This window comes from Anomalospiza imberbis, chromosome 22 (assembly GCF_031753505.1).
Source record: "Anomalospiza imberbis isolate Cuckoo-Finch-1a 21T00152 chromosome 22, ASM3175350v1, whole genome shotgun sequence".
Lineage (NCBI taxonomy): Eukaryota > Metazoa > Chordata > Aves > Passeriformes > Viduidae > Anomalospiza > Anomalospiza imberbis.
The window spans coordinates 8,518,213-8,536,213 of NC_089702.1; the positions used below are offsets into that span (position 1 = coordinate 8,518,213).

At 67.8% G+C, this 18,001-nt stretch overlaps 2 protein-coding genes across 2 annotated transcripts in view; one reads left to right on the top strand and one right to left on the bottom strand.

Annotated features, from left to right (window-relative positions):
- Positions 1-618: 618 nt before the first annotated feature.
- On the bottom strand, positions 619-11,064 carry DCTN2 (dynactin subunit 2). The gene is made up of 14 exons (XM_068212053.1): positions 11,014-11,064; positions 10,042-10,110; positions 5,370-5,466; positions 5,196-5,257; positions 3,807-3,905; positions 3,506-3,666; positions 3,229-3,376; positions 3,058-3,123; positions 2,913-2,951; positions 2,727-2,804; positions 2,541-2,612; positions 2,351-2,453; positions 2,183-2,274; positions 619-801 (listed from the first exon to the last, which is right to left on the bottom strand). Exons 1-14 carry the CDS (start codon positions 11,047-11,049, stop codon positions 715-717), a joined length of 1,209 nt encoding a protein of 402 aa, XP_068068154.1. The 5' UTR covers positions 11,050-11,064; the 3' UTR covers positions 619-714.
- A 1,687-nt stretch (positions 11,065-12,751) lies between these two features.
- Positions 12,752-18,001, top strand: part of KIF5A (kinesin family member 5A) — a 28,058-nt gene continuing 22,808 nt past the window's right edge. Inside the window, exons 1-2 of the mRNA XM_068212670.1 lie at positions 12,752-12,927; positions 16,573-16,660. Of these exons, the coding sequence (XP_068068771.1) occupies positions 12,799-12,927; positions 16,573-16,660 (217 nt within the window). The 5' untranslated portion in view covers positions 12,752-12,798. The remainder of the gene's footprint in view (positions 12,928-16,572; positions 16,661-18,001) is intronic.

An 18,001-nucleotide genomic window follows, 5' to 3' on the forward strand; every position in this document is an offset into this window, starting at 1 on the left:
GGCGGGGATTAGAGGGAGCGAGCGGGGCCTCGGTGCCACCGGGTCTCGTTTCTCCCGCCGGGGTTAACGGGAGGAGGGGCGGGACGGGGCTCTCGGCCCCGCCATCCCCTCACCCTGATGGCACGTGGGGGGGAACTGGGAAGGGTCCTGGGGGCACTGGAGCTGGGAGGGACGGCGGCACTGGGGTAACTGCGGAGCTGATGGCACTTGTGGGGGCAGAACTGGCGCCATGGCGGTGCTCCGGCGCTGTGGGTGGGGGGCTGCAGGACCCGTGTGAGGGGCCTGGCGGAGCAGGGCTGGGGACACACCTGGGCCCCTCCCCTGTCTGCGGGACACCGGCCCCTCATCCTTGTGGGGGCTCCCCTGGTATCCCCCCCAGTCCCAGCACTGCCCACCCCCAGCGGGGTCCTGGGGGCCCAGATCCTGCCCCCATCCGAGACGGCGACACGCACTGGGAGCTGAGCTGTTTATTGGGGTACGGGGGGACCAGACACCCACAGGTGGGGATGGAGCAGGGGGCACAGGGAGGAGCCCCCGTGGGGACTGAGGGGTGCAGAGGCCCCTGTGGGGACGGGGACAGGGGATGTGCTGGGGCCGAGCCGGGGTATTTACAAGCAGCAGCTGGGATCTGCGGGGGGGTCACAGAGCCCAGGGGGTCACGGGGGGGCGCAGGGACGTCCTCAGGGGAGCCCCAGGGGGTGTCCCGGGGTCTTGTCACTTCTGCAGGCGCTTGATGCGGGCATCGATGTCGGCAAAGTTGTCCTCGACGATGGCCAGGTTGTCCTTCATCGTCTTCTGCACCTGGGGGGGCAGGCAGGGTGGGGTGATGGGAGATACTGGGGATGGGGTGATGGGGACAGTGGGAATGGGGAGATGGGGACAGTGGGAATGGGGAGATGGGGGGCACTGGGGATGGGGAGATGGGGACAGTGGGGATGGGGAGATGGGGACAGTGGGAATGGGGAGATGGGGACAGTGGGATGGGGTGATGGGGGACAGTGGGATGGGGTGATGGGGACAGTGGGATGGGGAGATGGGGACAGTGGGATGGGGAGATGGGGGACAGTGGGAATGGGGAGATGGGGGACAGTGGGATGGGGTGATGGGGACAGTGGGGATGGGGAGATGGGGGACAGTGGGATGGGGAGATGGGGACAGTGGGATGGGGAGATGGGGGACAGTGGGATGGGGTGATGGGGACAGTGGGATGGGGAGATGGGGGGCACTGAGGATGGGGAGATGGGGGACAGTGGGAATGGGGAGATGGGGACACTGGGAATGGGGTGATGGGGACAGTGGGGATGGGGAGATGGGGACAGTGGGAATGGGGAGATGGGGGACAGTGGGATGGGGTGATGGGGACAGTGGGATGGGGAGATGGGGACAGTGGGAATGGGGAGATGGGGACAGTGGGGATGGGGAGATGGGGGACAGTGGGATGGGGAGATGGGGACAGTGGGATGGGGTGATGGGGACAGTGGGATGAGGTGATGGGGGACAGTGGGATGGGGAGATGGGGGACAGTGGGATGGGGTGATGGGGACAGTGGGGATGGGGAGATGGGGGACAGTGGGGATGGGGTGATGGGGACACTGGGGATGGGGTGATGGGGACAGTGGGATGGGGTGATGGGGACAGTGGGATGGGGTGATGGGGACACTGGGGATGGGGAGATGGGGACAGTGGGATGGGGAGATGGGGGACAGTGGGGATGGGGAGATGGGGACAGTGGGGATGGGGTGATGGGGACACTGGGGATGGGGAGATGGGGACAGTGGGAATGGGGAGATGGGGGACAGTGGGATGGGGTGATGGGGACAGTGGGATGGGGAGATGGGGACACTGGGGATGGGGAGATGGGGACAGTGGGAATGGGGAGATGGGGACAGTGGGATGGGGTGATGGGGACAGTGGGGATGGGGTGATGGGGACAGTGGGATGGGGAGATGGGGACAGTGGGAATGGGGAGATGGGGGACAGTGGGATGGGGTGATGGGGACAGTGGGATGGGGAGATGGGGACACTGGGGATGGGGAGATGGGGACAGTGGGAATGGGGAGATGGGGGGCACTGGGGATGGGGTGATGGGGACAGTGGGATGGGGTGATGGGGACAGTGGGATGGGGTGATGGGGACAGTGGGATGGGGTGATGGGGGACGCTGTGGGGCCAGGGGCACCCACCTCGGCCAACAGCACCGCGTTGTCCTTGAGAGCCCCTGCGATCTCCTGCTGCGTTGTGTCCAGGTGCACCAGCACCTGCCCGAACTGGGTGGCTGGAGGGGGACACACCTGAGTGCTGGGGAGGGCAGTGACCCCCACCTGGTGCCCCCCAGCCCCTCTGGCCCTCACCTTGCTCGTGCAGGTCCCTCAGGGTCACCAAGCGCTGCACCACGTCGGGCAGGGCACTGGCCACAGCGTCCCAGCTCTGCAGCGTCTCGTACAGCTGGTGGATCTGAGGGGCAGCAGTTTGGGGGGGTCAGTGCAGTCTGGGGGGGCGTTTTTGGATCCCCTCATGGCCTCTGGGCCCCACAGCCCATACCTTGCTCTGTGTGTCAGCGTCCTGCACCGTGGCCTTGTGCTTGGCGATCTCGTTCACCTTCCCCAGGACACTCTGGTGCGGGGGGAGAAAGAAACCCCAAATCCAGCAGAGGGCCCCAAACCCAGTAATGTCTCCCAGTTTCAGCAGTGCCCCCCAATTTCAGCAGTGCCCCCCAGCTCCCCTCACCTGCAGCCGAGCCTCCACCTGGTCCAGCACAGCCACATCCAGAACATTCACCTTGGCCTGCAGCACCTGCACCGTGTCCTGGGGAGGGGTCGGGGGGGGCAGGTGAGGGGGGGTACAGCAGCGCCCCAAAGCACTGGGGGCAGGGGGGGCACAGGGGTTCCCCCAAAGCCCCCTTGCTTGACTCACCATGAGACTGGAGCCCTTCAGCCCCACCAGCAGTGGGTTCTGTGGGGAGAAATGGTGTCAGTGGGGCAGGAGGGGGCAGATAAAGGACAGGGGTAGGAAAGCGGCAGGAGGGAGGCAGGGCAGCCCCCCTCACCTGGGCACTCACCTGGCTGTCAGGCTCACACCTCATGGCCGCCTCCAGCTGTGCCAGACGCTTCTCCAGCTCTGACACCTGTGGGGTTTGGGGTGAGGTGCGGGGACCACAGAGCCGGGCTGGGTCCTAGGTGTGGTGGCCCCCCCCAGGATGCCCCTGTGGGGCCAGCAGCCCCCCACTCACCTTGGCAGACTGGGCAAACTGGTCCTGCTCCGGCCTCCAGTAGAGCTCGAAGGTGACAGCATCGCCGGCAGGGGGAGGGGCCCGCGCGGGGCCCTTCCCCGGTGCGGCTTTGCTGCACTTGGCCACCTCCAGCTGCTGCAGCAGCCGCCTGGGGACAGCCAGGAGGGGACAAGGTGGGCACAGGGACAAAGCGGGCAGGGGACAAGCTGGGCAGGGTCCCTGTCCCAGCCCCACGGGGACACTACCATGCTCCCCTGGGGTCGCGTCTCCCACTCACTTGGCCAGGGCACCCTCGGGATCAGCGAAGTCGACGGCGGCACCAGGGCCCAGAACCTTCTCCAGGTGGGAGCTGAGCAGCTGCTGCTTCAGCACTTCCACCTGCCTGGCCAGGGCCATGGGAGTGAGCTCCTCCTCAGCCCCCGACTCCTTCACTGAGCTCTGGGGGACACACAGGGGCCGTGTCACCCCCGGGACACACCCTGGGACAGGTGGGGGCTCACCTGGGGCAGGTGGGTGCTCACCTGCACACACCTGCTGTGTCACCCCGGAGCCCTGCCCCAGGACAGGTGGGAGCTCACCTGGATCTGCTCCACGTCCCGGAGCAGCTCCTGCACCTCGTGCTGCAACCGCTGGAATCGCTGCTGCGGCGTCTCCTTGGCACCAAGACCCTCACCCAGCTGCGGGAGAAATGGGTCGGGGGGCTCACGGGGGGCCAGGGGGCTCACACAGAGTCAGGGGAGCTCATGGGATGGTGGAGGGGTCATGGTGGTTCAGGGGTCTCACAGGGGGTCAGGGGTCTCATGGAGTTCAGGGGGCTCAGAGGGGTCAGGGGTCTCACGGGGGCTCAGGGGGTTCACAGGTGCTGCCAGGCAGCACCTGGCACCAAGCAGAAGGAGCAGGTGAGGCCTGCAGGGACAGGTCAGAGCAGCCTCAGGTGACAGAACCTCAGGTGGCACCTATAGGGAACCTGACATGGTCAGTGGGGCAGGGCAGGAGCAGCCCAGGAGAGTCCTGAACCCACAGGGCTGCATTGGAGCTCATCTTCATCCTCACACAGCTCCTCATCTTCATCCTCATGAAGCTCATCTTCACCCTCATGGAACTCCTCATCCTCACCCACATGAAAGCTCCTCATCACCACCCCCATGGATCTCCTCATCTTGGTGCCCACAGAGCTCCTCCTCTTCCTCCTCCGCCTCGTCCTAACCCGGAGCTCCAAAGCGGTGGGGGTGGTTCTGGGTGGTGGCATGGCCCCCATGGAATGTGAGGGTTTCCTGATCTTTGCCCAAATCCAGCTGTTTCCAGAGCAAACCTGAGCTGGGCCAGTGTGGGAAGTGATGGCCCAGCCTGACGGGCTGGGGACCAGGCCAGGGGACGCAGATGTCACCCCTGTCTGAGCAGGCCAAGAAGGAGCCAGGTGACCCTCAGCCACCTTCTCCCCTTTGGCCCTGGGTGACAGGGACTGCAGCCCACCCTGAGCCCCCCGTGAGGGTCCGGAGGGACCAGAGGAACCTGGGGAATTGGGGTGACAGAACTTCACAGGGTCAGTGAGGGGACAGGCAGGGCAAACAGACCCCAGCACAGGACATGGCAGGGGGTACCCAGGAAAGGCCCGGGTGTCCTGGGGGACACCCAGCTTGAACATGAGTCAGGCAGGATCATCCTGGGACCCCCAGGTCCATCCCCAGATCCACCCTGGGACCCCCAGCTCCATCCAGGACTTGGTGACCAGTGCTATCCTCGGCACCCTCGGGGGTCTGTGGTCGGGACAGGGCTCCCAGCATGGCAGACTGGGATGGACTGGGCAGAGAGCAGCACGGTGCTGCCACGGCAGAGCTGGCACACAGCTCCTGTGAGGCATGGCCAGGGGCTGCAGCAGGTGACCCCGGGGGTCCCATGGGACCTGTGGCACACAGGGGTGTCCCCAGCACTGCGTGGGGAGGAGGGGGTGCCCCTTGCCCACTCACCATCTCATACTCCCCAGCCTCGTAACCCGTTGTCCGTGTCCGGCCGATGCGGTCAGAGAAATCTGGAAGAGGCAGAGCCGGGCGTGACCCAGCACAGCACGGGGGGCTCAGTGCCTCGGTGGTCCCCTGGCTCAGCCCCAGCCTGCCCAGCCCCCCCTGGCCCCCCCAGCTCACCCACACCCTCGGTGCCCAGGCGCTTGTCCCGGAACTTCTCGTAGGCAGCGTTGGGGTTGATGATCAGGTGCTCCACGCTGGTGCTGCTCAGCTCCTCCTGCACACAGAGCCATGTCAGGGACAGGGACAGGGACAGGCACATGGCGCCCCCAGACTGCCACCACCTCCCCCAGCATGGACAGGGAGGGGACAAGGGACAAGGGAGCCCCAGGGCTGCCACCACCCTCAGCACATGGCATAGGCAGGGTTGGGGGTGCTGGCCTGGTTCTCCCCAGCACACTGGCACAGGCCCCCAGTGCAGCCCAGTGAGAGCTCTGCTGGCAGTGATGTGGCACGTCCCCAAGGGTCCAGGGTGGGGACATCACAGCCCCCGACGGGCCTGGCCCAGGGGGAGGTACCCTCAAGAGTCTGGAGTGGGGACGTTGGACCCCTGGCGCAGTGTGGGGACATCAGACCCCAGCTTGGCCCAGCGTGGTGACACTGGACCCTGGTCTGGCCCAGCCCAGCAGGCAGGGGCCCCCCAAAGATGTGTTGGGACTTGGGCCCCTGGCCTGGCCCAGCTCAGGTTCAGCCTATCACGAACTGTGGAACGTTCCAGCAGCCCCTGGCCAGGACCAGGACCCATCGCTGGTCCCTCCAGGGTGACCCCTGTCCCTGTGGGACTGTCACTGTCCCCCAGCTGCGTTTTGGCAGGACAACCTCCTCCCCAGGGTGACCCCCGGCCCCCTGGGGCTGTCACTGCCCTCTGGCTGCCTTTCGGGCTGATCCCCCCCAGGGGGGCAGTGGGGGGCGTAGGCCCCCCAGACCAGGGGGCCATGCCCTGTGCCAGGCAGGGTGGGCACAGCCGGTGTGTCCGGGCTCCCCTCACCCCCTGCTGCCATCAAGGGTGTCCCTGGCTCAGCAGGGCTCTGGAGGGACCCAAAGGACCCCCAGGTGCCCCTCTCCAGCCCCTCCCGGCTCTGGCCCGGGTGGTTTCAGGGCCCCTGGTTTGCTGCGGGGAGTGAGAGCGGCGGGAGCAGCGCTGGCAGCGTTAGGGGGCTGCGGTGGGTGGCAGCGGGTGACAGTGGCTGAGGGACAGTGACAGTGGCCGGGAGACGGGCGCTTACCAGCTCCTGGCGTTTCCCAGAGGTGAGAAAGTCAGAGCAAGGTTAGAGAGGGGAGAGAGAGACAAAATCCGCGTTAGAAGGTCCGGCCCGCGCCCGCCGCCCCCCGAGGGCTGGGGACCCCTGCGGGACAGGGAACCCCACGGGATGGGGACCCCCGAGGGCTGGGTACCCCTGCAGGACAAGGGTCAGTGGGGCAGACCCGGGGCAGCAGGGCTGTGCCCTGGAGAGGAGCAGGACGTGGCCAGAGTTTTGGGGATCACCCCATAACTCCCCTCAGGAGCTCTGGCTCTTACCTGGGGGGAACACGAGTGGAGCCAAGTGCTCCCCCACGGGACCCCAACACTCAGTGGGACCCCAGGGCCCCCGGGGAGCCTGGGGGGCTCGGAAGGGCCAGGAGCTGCCCCAGCCCAGCAGCTGCCCCATGCAATGCTGGCAGCACTAAGGGGGCTGAGCACAGCACCCACATGCCCAGGCAGCGTCTCCAGGGCAATGAGACCCAGCCCAGGGGTCCCGGGGGGTCCTGGGGGTCCCAAGGCCAGGTGGGCAGTGTGGGCAGCAGGCAGAGGATGCAGAGGGGAAGGCAGAGCAGGGAGGCAGTGCAGGGCACCCCAAAACCCCCAGTGCAGCAGGGGGACCCCTGAGGGGACAGCGCTGGGACCCCCATGCACATGCAGCAGTGCCCCCCCATGCACCCCAAAGCAGGGCCGCGCTTACTTGTGCAAACTGAGTCCAGGCCAGGCGGGAGCGGGGGGGAAGCGGGGGGAGCCCTGGTCAGTTTGGGGGGCTCCCCGAGGGGGAGGAAGGACCCCCCAACACACCAGAGCTGGTGAAGGGCTCCTTGAGGCAGGGGGGGCTTAGGACCCCCCATCCTTGACCTCCCGCCACAGTAGGGGCCACACGTCACCTCATGACTTTGGGTCCACTTTGGGCTCAAACCCCTGTTTCAGCCCACCTTGCTGCTCTGGCTCTCACAGCGAGGGGGCTCTTTGACCCCCTCAGGATTTGGGGGTACTTGGTGGGCCCCTGCTCCATGCCAGGGACCTGTGCCAATCTCCCAGACCCCAAAAACACCAACGGCACCAACAGCAGAGGGTGGTTGCACCCCCTGCACCCCCAAGGCCTGGCACCCCCTCACTGGCTCACTGGCACCGAGTCACCTCTCGGGCCATGACCCCTGAACCCCCATCGTCCTGCCCAGCACATCTGGGGGTCACCCCACACCCCTGGGGGTCCTCTCTGCCATGTGGCCTCAAGGACAGACCCCAGGTGGCCCCATCCCTGAGGGTCCCTCATGCCCCTTGAGGACAGAACCCAGTGTCACCCCTGGGGGTCCTTTGGGCCCCTCAGTGATGGAGCTCTGTGTCACTCCACACTCTGGGGGTCCCCTGAGCCCCACAGGGTTGGACCCCCTGTCACTCCACACTGAACTCCCTGTGCAGCTCCCCCCAAGAATGGCCTTAGCCCAGGCCTGGGGATCCCCCAGTATTCAGAGCAGGTTTAGAGGGTCCCCCTTGTTCCCCTCAGGGTGGGGTTGGGGAACTGGCAGCCCCCTTCCTCTTGGGGACAAGGACAACAAGGACAGGGACCCCCAGCCCGTGTGGGAGAGGCTGTGTCCTGCTCTCCCCTTCCTGCCCCCAAAGCACAGGCAGGGTGCCACAGGGGGATGGGGGGGCTACATTGCAGGGGACACTGTCACTGTGGGGGGACACTGTCACCGTGGGGCATATTGGGACTGTGGGGGACACTGTCACTGTGGGGGGACACTGTCACTGGGGGACACTGTCACTGTGGGACACTGTCACTGTGGGGGGACACTGTCACTGTGGGGAGCACTGTCACTGTGGGGGACATTGGGACTGTGGGGGACACTGTCACTGTGGGGGGACACGGTCACTGTGAGGGGACACTGTCACTGTGGGGGGACGCTGTCACCGTGGGGGACATTGGGACTGTGGGGGGCACTGTCACTGTGGGGGGACACTGTCACTGTGGGGAGCACTGTCACTGTGGGGGAACACTGTCACTGTGGGGGGACACTGTTACTGTGGGGGGACACTGTCACTGTGGGGAGCACTGTTACTGTTGGGGACATTGGGACTGTGGGGGACACTGTCACTGTGGGGGACACTGTCACTGTGGGGGGACACGGTCACTGGGGGACACTGTCACTGGGGGACACTGTCACTGTGGGGGGACACGGTCACTGTGAGGGGACACTGTCACTGTGGGACACTGTCACTGTGGGGGGACACGGTCACTGTTGGGGGACACTGTCACTGTGGGGAGCACTGTCACTGTGGGGGACATTGGGACTGTGGGGGACACTGTCACTGTGGGGGGACACGGTCACTGTGAGGGGACACTGTCACTGTGGGGAGCACTGTCACTGTGGGACACTGTCACTGTGGGGGGACACGGTCACTGTGGGACACTGTCACTGTGGGGGGACACGGTCACTGCTGGGGGACACTGTCACTGTGGGGAGCACTGTCACTGTGGGGAGCACTGTCACTGTAGGGGACATTGGGACTGTGGGGGACACTGTCACTGTGGGGGGACACTGTCACTATGGGGGACATTGGGATTGTGGGGTACACTGTCACTGTGGGGAGCACTGTCACTGTGGGGGACACTGTCATTGTGGGGGACATTTGGATTGTGGGGAGCACTGCCACTGTGGGGGACACGGTCACTGTGGGGAGCACTGTCACTGTGGGGGACATTGGGACTTTGGGGGGACACTGTTACTGTGGGGGGACACTGTCACTGTTGGAGGACACTGTCACTTTGGGGGACACTGTCACTGTGGGGGACACTGTCACTGTGGGGAGCACTGTTACTGTTGGGGACATTGGGACTGTGGGGGACATTGGGACTGTGGGGGGACACTGTCACTGTGGGGGACACTGTCACTGGGGGACACTGTCACTGTGGGGGACACTGTCACCGTGGGGGACACTGTCACCGTGGGGGACATTGGGACTGTGGGGGACACTGTCACTGTGGGGGGACACTGTCACTGTGGGGGGACACTGTCACCATGGGGCATATTGGGACTGTGGGGGACACTGTCACTGTGGGGGACACTGTCACCGTGGGGGACATTGGGACTGGGGGGGACACTGTCACTGGGGGACACTGTCACTTTGGGGGACACTGTCACTGTGGGGGGACACTGTCACTTTGGGGGACACTGTCACTGTGGGGAGCACTGTCACTGTGGGGGACACTGTCACTGTGGGGAGCACTGTCACTATAGGGGACATTGGGACTGTGGGGGACACTGTCACTGTGGGGGGACACTGTCACTGTGGGGAGCACTGTCACTGTGGGGGGACACTGTCACTGGGGGGGGACACTGTCACTGTGAGGGGACACTGTCACTGTGGGGGGCCACTGTCACTGTGGGGGGACACTGTCTCTGTGGGGTGATGTGTCACTGTGCAGGATGTGGTGCTGCTGGGTGCGTGGGGGGCTGGCTCCCTGCCACGGTGCCAGTGCTGGGGGTCCCGGGGGGTCCCGGGGGTCCGGTCCAGCTGCTGCTCCCCCCACAGGCCGGGCCTTACCGCCTCGAACTCGGCCTGGTCATCCTCGGGCAGGTCACTGGTCTCGTACACGTCGGGCTCGTTCCGGGCCTGTGGCACCAGGAGCTGTGCTGGGACCCCCACCTGGCCCCGTCCCCCACACCTCATCCCCACGGACATCTCTGACGTGCCACATGTCTCTCTGGACACCCCAATGTCCCCCCAACACCCCGACTCACTGCCCCTGTCCCCTGACCTCCCCCAGCTCCACGTCCCAATTCCCACCGCCACCCCAAACGCTCGGGGTGCTCCCACCCCCCAGGGATCCGGGTTCCCCCCACGGACAGACCCACAGACAGACAGGCGTCCTTCCTGGCACCTCCCTCACCCAGAGCTCCCTGGCACCCCAAGCCCCCTCCCCAGCCCCCTCCCATTCCCACAGACACCCCAAATGTTGCCAACCCCCTCACCCCACTGAGCCCTCAGCTCACCTCCAGATCTTCTCAAGACCTACAACCCCTCAGATTTCCCAAATCCCCCTGGTTCCCAGACCCTGTCAGTCATTCCAAGCTCAGACCCCCCCCAAACTGACTTGATCCCTGCAGTGCCTCAGCCCCCTCAGGACCCCTGATTCCCCCGATCCCCTCAGATCCCCCCAAAGCCCTCAGAACCCCCAGCCCCCGCCAGTGCCCGCAGATCCCGGAATCCCTGCAGATCCCCCGGATCCCCCCAGCGCCCTGAGACACCCCGCAGCACCCTCAGATCCCCTGACCCGCTCCGACCCCTCAGGGCCGCCCTTCTCCGGCCTCCCCAGTGCCTCCATGTCCCCCCGGCCCCCTCAGACCCCCGATCCCCGCAGTTCCCTCATTGTCCCCCAAAGCCCTTATCCCGCTTGACTCCCCCGATCCCCTCAGAGCCCTCAGCACCCCCAGGCCTCTGATCCCCTCAGAGCCCCCGAAGCCTCCTACACCCCCTCAGACCCCCGGCTCCTCCCCGGCCCGGCCCCTCACTCACGATGCCGGGCAGGTCGGCGTACTTGGGGTCGGCCATGGGGGGGGGCGGTACAGGGGGGGCGGTACTGGGGGCCGGTACCGGGGGTCGGTACTGGGGGCCGGTACCGGGGGTCGGTACTGGGGCCGGTGTTGGGGGACGGTACCGGGGTCGGTACTGGGGGCCGGTGCCGGGGGCCGGTGCCGGGGGTCGGTACGGGGGCCGGTGCCGGGGGCCGGTGCCGGGGGTCGGTACCGGGGGTCGGTACCGGGGGCCGGTGTTGGGGGCCGGTGCCGGGGGCCGGTGCCGGAATGGCCGCGCAGGGCCGGGGCGGGGCCAATCTCGCGAGAGCGGCGCGGGGCGGTGCGAGAGGCGAGAGCGCAGGGGCGGGGCCTGGCAGGGATGGGGCGGGGCCGGGCGGGGCCGGGGGCGGGGCCTGAGCCAGCAGACGGGGCGGGGGCGGCACTGGGGGACAATGGGGGACAATGGGGGGGCAATGGGGGGACAATGGGGGGACAATGGGGGACATACGGACACGGGGGGGGACAATGGGGTGGGACAGGGGACGCGCGGCCACGGGCGGGGCACGGGGGTACAAGGGAGACACACTGGCGGGTGAACAGGGGGCGGGGAACGGGGGGAGACACAGGGGGCGACACAGATGGGGAGACACGGGTGGGGGCACACGGGGACACCCACGGGGACACAGATGGGGGGCACACGGGGGAGACAGCGGGGGAAACACGGGGGGGGGCACAGGGGGAAACACAGAGGGGCACAGGGGCACACAGTGGGGGCACGCCCGGGGGACACACGGGAGGACACATGAGGGGCACATGGGAGAGCGCAGGGAGAGGGGACACGATGGGGACACGCGGGGCGGACTCAGGGGTGGGGGCACGCACAGGCTGGGTGTCACTGGGGGGGCACCCATGGGGCTGTCCCGGGCTGCGTCCCATGGTGAGGCTGCAGTTCTCACCTGCGGGAGACCCCCGGGGTCAGCTCCGGACCGCCCCCCGGTGTGTTTGGGGGGTCACACGGAGGGGCGGGGGACCTCCGGGCCGGGCAGGGTCCCCAGAGTGCCGGGGGGGATGAGTCAGGACCGCTGCCTTCCCGCGGGGGGGTGGGGGGGACACCGAGCAGGGCGGCCGGGGGGAGGCTGGCCCTGCTCCCCCCTCCCCAGCCGCGCCAGGGTCCCGTCCCCCGGCCCGTCCTGCTCCCCCCGCCGTGAATCAGCACTTTGGGGGGGGGGTCCATCCCCAGGGCTGCGTCCCCCCCTCCAGTTCCGTCCACCTTAAGAGACGCGGGCGCCTCCACCTTAAGGCGGGGGAGGGGGCGCGGGGGGGCGGCCCCCCCACCCCCCGGTCCCGGGGCTGCAGTGGCGACGGCAGCGGTCACAGGAGCGGCGACAGCGGCAGCTGCGGAGCGTCAGCCCCGCCCGGCGCCGCCTCCCGCATCCTGCAGCCCGCAAGCCGCATCCCTGAGCAGCATCCTGCATCCCGCAGCGCGGGCAGCATCCTGCATCCCCGCGTACCACCCGCAGCGCTGGGTACCACCCTGCAGTGCTGAGCAGCATCCTGCATCCCTGAGCAGCATCCTGCATCCCTGGGTACCACCCGGCCAGCATCCTGCATCCCTGAGCAGCATCCTGCATCCCTGGGTACCACCCGGCCAGCATCAGCATCCTGCACCCTCGGGTACCGCTCGGCAGCCCCGGGTACCATCCTGCACCCCGGTGCCACCTGACCCTTAGGCTGTGACCCCCCCGCTCCCGTGGCCCCCCCGTCTCGACGCCCCCCGACCCCCGCCATGGCCGAGCCCAGCTCCGAGTGCAGCATCAAGGTCCTGTGCCGCTTCCGGCCCCTCAACCAGGCCGAGATCCTGCGGGGGGACAAGTTCCTGCCCGTGTTCCAGGGGGACGACAGCGTCGTGGTGGGGGTGAGTCGGAGCGGGGGGACCCCCAGGGTGGGGGGCGTGGGGGGCAGGCACCCCCACTTCGGGAAGGGGCCCCCGCAGCGGGGGCGCTGTCACTTGGGGGGCAGATCCTGCTCTGGGGGGCGAAGCGCTGCTGGGTGTGGCCGCTGCCCCCCGGGACTCTTCTCATGCCCCCCCGCCCCCTCCCCCCTTTTCCAAGGCTCCGGGCACTCCCAGTTTGCCCAGTGCCGGGGGGGGGAGGGGGGGGTGTTTACAATGAGAGGAAACGCCCTGACCCCCCCGGGGGGGGCACGATCGGCCCCCAAAGCTGCCGCCGGGGGGGGTTGCCGCAGCTCCCCCCCTCCCCATGGTTCTGCGGCCCTGCCCTTTGTTAGGGGCTCATCCGGGGGGCGTCTGAGGCCCCCAAAATATCGCCACCCCCCGCCTCTCCATAAGGGCCCCCCTTTGCCCGGGGGGAAGCGACGGTCCCCGGGGGGGGAGCGGGGTGTGGGCGCGGGGGGGTCGGCGGGCGCGGGGAGGGGTCCGTGGATGGGGGGGGTCCGTGGATGGGGGGTCAGTGCATGGGGGGGTCCGTGGATGGGGGGTCCGTGGATGGGGTGTCAGTGCATGGGGGGGTCCGTGGATGGGGTGTCAGTGCCTGGGGGGGTCCATGGATGGGGGGTCCGTGGATGGGGGGGGTCCGTGGATGGGGGGGGTCCGTGGATGGGGGGTCCGTGGATCGGGTGTCAGTGCATGGGGGGGTCCGTGGATGGGGTGTCAGTGCCTGGGGGGGTCCGTGGATGGGGGGTCCGTGGATGGGGGGTCCGTGGATGGGGGGTCAGTGCATGGGGGGGTCCGTGGATGGGGGGTCCGTGGATCGGGTGTCAGTGCATGGGGGGGTCCGTGGATGGGGGGTCCGTGGATGGGGGGTCCGTGGATGGGGGGTCCCTGGCCGGGGGTGTCGCGGTGCGGCCGTGGCGGCGCAATGCGGGGGGAAGCGGGGCTGCGGGTGCGGGGGGAGCTGCGGGGGTGGCGTTGCGGGCTGGGGGGGTGGGTTAGGGCTGGCGGCCGCTGGGATGGGGGACGCGGGGGCACGGCTGGATGGGGCTGCGGGGGCTCGGGGAGGTTGCGTGACCGGCGGCGGGCGGGGCCGCGGCGCTGCGGCGGCTGCGGGGGGGCCGGGGGGAGCGGGGGAGCGGGCTGCTGTCACCGGCTGTCCCCATGTCCGTGTGTCCCCGTGTCCGTGTGTCCCCGTGTCCCCGTGTCCCGGCTCAGCACCGGGGCCTGGACAGCTCCCCGGGGTGGGGGTGTGCGGTGGGGCTGGGGGAGTCTCTGGGGGTCTCTGGGCGTGTAGGGGGGTCTGGGGGTGTCTGGCTGTCTATGGGGGCGCTCTGTGGGGGATCTGGGGGGGTCCTTGGGGATCTAGGGGGGTCTATTGGGGTCTCTCGGGGGGATGAGGGATGGAGGTCCCTGGTGGGACAGGCTGAGGGGTCTGTGGGGGTCTGTGGGGTCAGTGGGGTCTGTGGGGTCTGGGGGGGTCTGGGGTCAGTGGGGTCTGTGGGGGTCTGTGGGGTCTGTGGGGTCAGTGGGGTCAGTGGGGTCTGTGGGGTCTGTGGGGTCTGTGGAGTCTGTGGGGGTCAGTGGGGACAGTGGGGTCAGTGGGGTCTGTGGGGGTCTGTGGGGGCAGTGGGGTCTGTGGGGGTCTGTGGGGTCAGTGGGGTCAGTGGAGTCAGTGGGGTCTGTGGGGTCAATGGGGTCTGTGGGGATCTGTGGGGTCTGTGGGGTCAGTGGGGTCTGTGGGGGTCAGTGGGGTCAGTGGGGGCAGTGGGGGTCTGTGGGGTCAGTGAGGTCTGTGGGGTCAGTGAGGTCTGTGGAGTCTGTGGGGGTCAGTGGGGTCTGTGGGGTCAGTGGGGTCAGTGGGGTCTGTGGGGTCTGTGGGGTCTGTGGGGTCTGTGGGGGTCAGTGGGGACAGTGGGGTCAGTGGGGTCTGTGGGGTCAGTGGGGTCAGTGGGGTCTGTGGGGGTCTGTGGGGTCTGTGGGGGTCAGTGGGGTCAGTGGGGTCTGTGGTGGTCTTTGGGGTCTGTGGGGGTCAGTGGGGTCAGTGGGGTCAGTGGGGTCAGTGGGGTCTGTGGGGGTCAGTGGGGTCAGTGGGGTCAGTGGGGTCAGTGGGGTCTGTGGGGGTCAGTGGGGTCTGTGGGGTCAGTGGGGTCAGTGGGGTCAGTGGGGTCTGTGGGGTCTGTGGAGTCTGTGGGGTCAGTGGGGGCAGTGGGGTCTGTGGGGGTCTGTGGGGTCAGTGAGGTCTGTGGGGTCAGTGGGGTCTGTGGGGTCAGTGGGGTCAGTGGGGTCTGTGGGGGTCTGTGGGGTCTGTGGGGGTCCGTGGGGTCAGTGGGGTCTGTGGCGTCAGTGGGGTCAGTGGGGTCAGTGGGGTCAGTGAGGTCTGTGGAGTCTGTGGGGGTCAGTGGGGTCTGTGGGGTCAGTGGGGTCAGTGGGGTCTGTGGGGTCTGTGGGGTCTGTGGGGTCTGTGGGGGTCAGTGGGGACAGTGGGGTCAGTGGGGTCTGTGGGGGTCTGTGGGGGCAGTGGGGTCTGTGGGGGTCTGTGGGGTCAGTGGGGTCTGTGGGGTCAATGGGGTCTGTGGGGATCTGTGGGGTCTGTGGGGTCAGTGGGGTCTGTGGGGGTCAGTGGGGTCAGTGGGGTCAGTGGGGTCTGTGGGGTCTGTGGGGTCTGTGGGGTCTGTGGGGGTCAGTGGGGACAGTGGGGTCAGTGGGGTCTGTGGGGGTCTGTGGGGGCAGTGGGGTCTGTGGGGGTCTGTGGGGTCAGTGGGGTCAGTGGAGTCAGTGGGTTCTGTGGGGTCAATGGGGTCTGTGGGGATCTGTGGGGTCTGTGGGGTCAGTGGGGTCTGTGGGGGTCAGTGGGGTCAGTGGGGGCAGTGGGGGCAGTGGGGTCAGTGGGGTCTGTGGGGGTCTGTGGGGTCTGTGGGGTCAGTGGGGTCTGTGGGGTCTGTGGGGTCTGTGGGGGTCTGTGGGGTCTGTGGGAGTCTATAGGGTCCTATAGGGAGCTGAGGAGTCTTATAAACCACAGGTTTTATGGGGGATGTGAGAGTCCATGGGGGGTCCGCAGGGCAGCTCAGGGGTCTGGGGGGCTCTGTAGGGTGACTGGGGTGCCTGTGGGGGTCTGTGGGGGTCTGTGGGGGGGCTGGGGGGGCTATGGCTGTCTGTATGGAGGCTGAGGGGTCTGTGGGGGTCTATGGGGGATTGGGAGCCTTGGGGGTGGGGTTGGGGGGGGTCTGTGAGGGGGCTGTGGGGGATCCATGGGGAAATCTGGTGAGTTCTGGGGGTCTGCGGGGGGCTCAGGGATCTGTGGGGAGTTCTGGGGAAGTCTGGGGAGTTCTGGGGGTCTGCGAGAGGATATGGGGAGTGGGGTGTGTGTGGATATCTGGGGCCTGGGGTGAGTGGGGGCTGGGTCCATGAACGGGGGTGTAAGCGGGGTTCAGGGTGGGTGTCAGGGGTGCAGAGTGTGCGAGGCCCTACAGCCTCCCACCTCCCTTCCTGGGACTCACTGGACCTGAGTGGACCCTGCCAGTGGAGCCCTGAGCCTGTCCCAGCGCCCAGCGCCTCGGGGGGGTCTCTCTGGCCAGTGACCCCCGTGAGTGTCCCTTTGTCACCCCCCAGGGCAAGCCCTACGTCTTCGACCGCGTGTTCCCCCCGAACACCACGCAGGAGCAGGTGTACCACGCCTGTGCCATGCAGATCGTCAAGGGTGAGGGACCCGTGGGGACAGCCTGGGACAGCGTGGGGCAGCCCGGGACAGCCTGGGGACAGCCTGGGACAGCCTGGGGACAGCCCGGGACAGCCTGGGGACAGACTGGGGACAGCCTGGGACAGCCTGGGGACAGCCCGGGACAGCCTGGGGACAGCCTGGGACAGCCGGGGACAGACTGGGACAGACTGGGACAGCCTGGGGACAGCCCGGGGACAGACTGGGACAGCCTGGGATAGCCTGTGACAGCCTGGGGACAGCCTGGGGACAGCCTGGGACAGCCTGGGAACAGACTGGGACAGCCTGGGATAGCCTGGGGACAGCCTGGGGACAGACTGGGAACAGCCCGGGGACAGACTGGGGAGAGCCAGGGACAGCCTGGGACAGACTGGGACAACCTGGGGACAGACTGGGACAGCCTGGGGACAGCCTGGGGACAGCCCGGGACAGACTGGGACAGCCTGGGACAGCCTGGGATAGCCTGGGATAGCCTGGGGACAGACTGGGGACAGCCGGGGGACAGCCTGGGGACAGACTGGGATAGCCTGCGACAGCCCGGGACAGCCCGGGACAGCCTGGGGACAGCCGGGGGACAGCCTGGGGACAGCCTGGGGAGAGCCAGGGACAGCCTGGGGACAGCCCGGGACAGCCTGGGGACAGATTGGGGACAGCCCGGGACAGCCAGGGACAGTCTGGGACAGCCCGGGACAGCCTGGGACAGACTGGGGACAGCCTGGGGACAGCCCGGGACAGCCTGGGACAGCCTGGGGACAGCCGGGGGACAGCCTGGGGACAGCCTGGGGACAGCCCGGGACAGCCTGGGACAGCCTGGGGACAGCCAGGGGACAGCCTGGGGACAGCCTGGGGACAGCCCGGGACAGCCTGGGACAGCCTGGGACAGACTGGGGAGAGCCCGGGACAGCCTGGGGACAGCCTGGGACAGACTGGGACAGCCCGGGACAGACTGGGACAACCTGGGGACAGACTGGGACAGCCTGGGGACAGCCCGGGACAGCCTGGGACAGCCTGGGACAGACTGGGACAGCCTGCGACATCCTGGGACAGCCTGGGGACAGACTGGGGACAGACTGGGGACAGACTGGGGACAGCCTGGGACAGACTGGGGACAGCCTGGGACAGACTGGGACAGCCTGGGGACAGCCTGGGGACAGCCTGGGACAGCCTGGGGACAGACTGGGACAGCCTGGGACAGCCTGCGACATCCTGGGACAGCCTGGGGACAGCCCGGGACAGCCTGGGGACAGACTGGGGACAGCCTGGGGAGAGCCAGGGACAGCCTGGGACAGACTGGGACAACCTGGGGACAGACTGGGACAGCCT

Bases quoted from the DNA above. Each gene is read 5' to 3' on its own strand.
- DCTN2 (XM_068212053.1), bottom strand. From the start codon at position 11,049: ATGGCCGACCCCAAGTACGCCGACCTGCCCGGCATC. The intron at 2,275-2,350 runs GTGAGGGCCAGA...GTCCCCCTCCAG, and splicing joins GAGGGACCTGCACGAGCAAG to CCACCCAGTTCGGGCAGGTG. The intron at 802-2,182 runs GTGGGTGCCCCT...CTGCCCCCCCAG, and splicing joins ACGCGGTGCTGTTGGCCGAG to GTGCAGAAGACGATGAAGGA.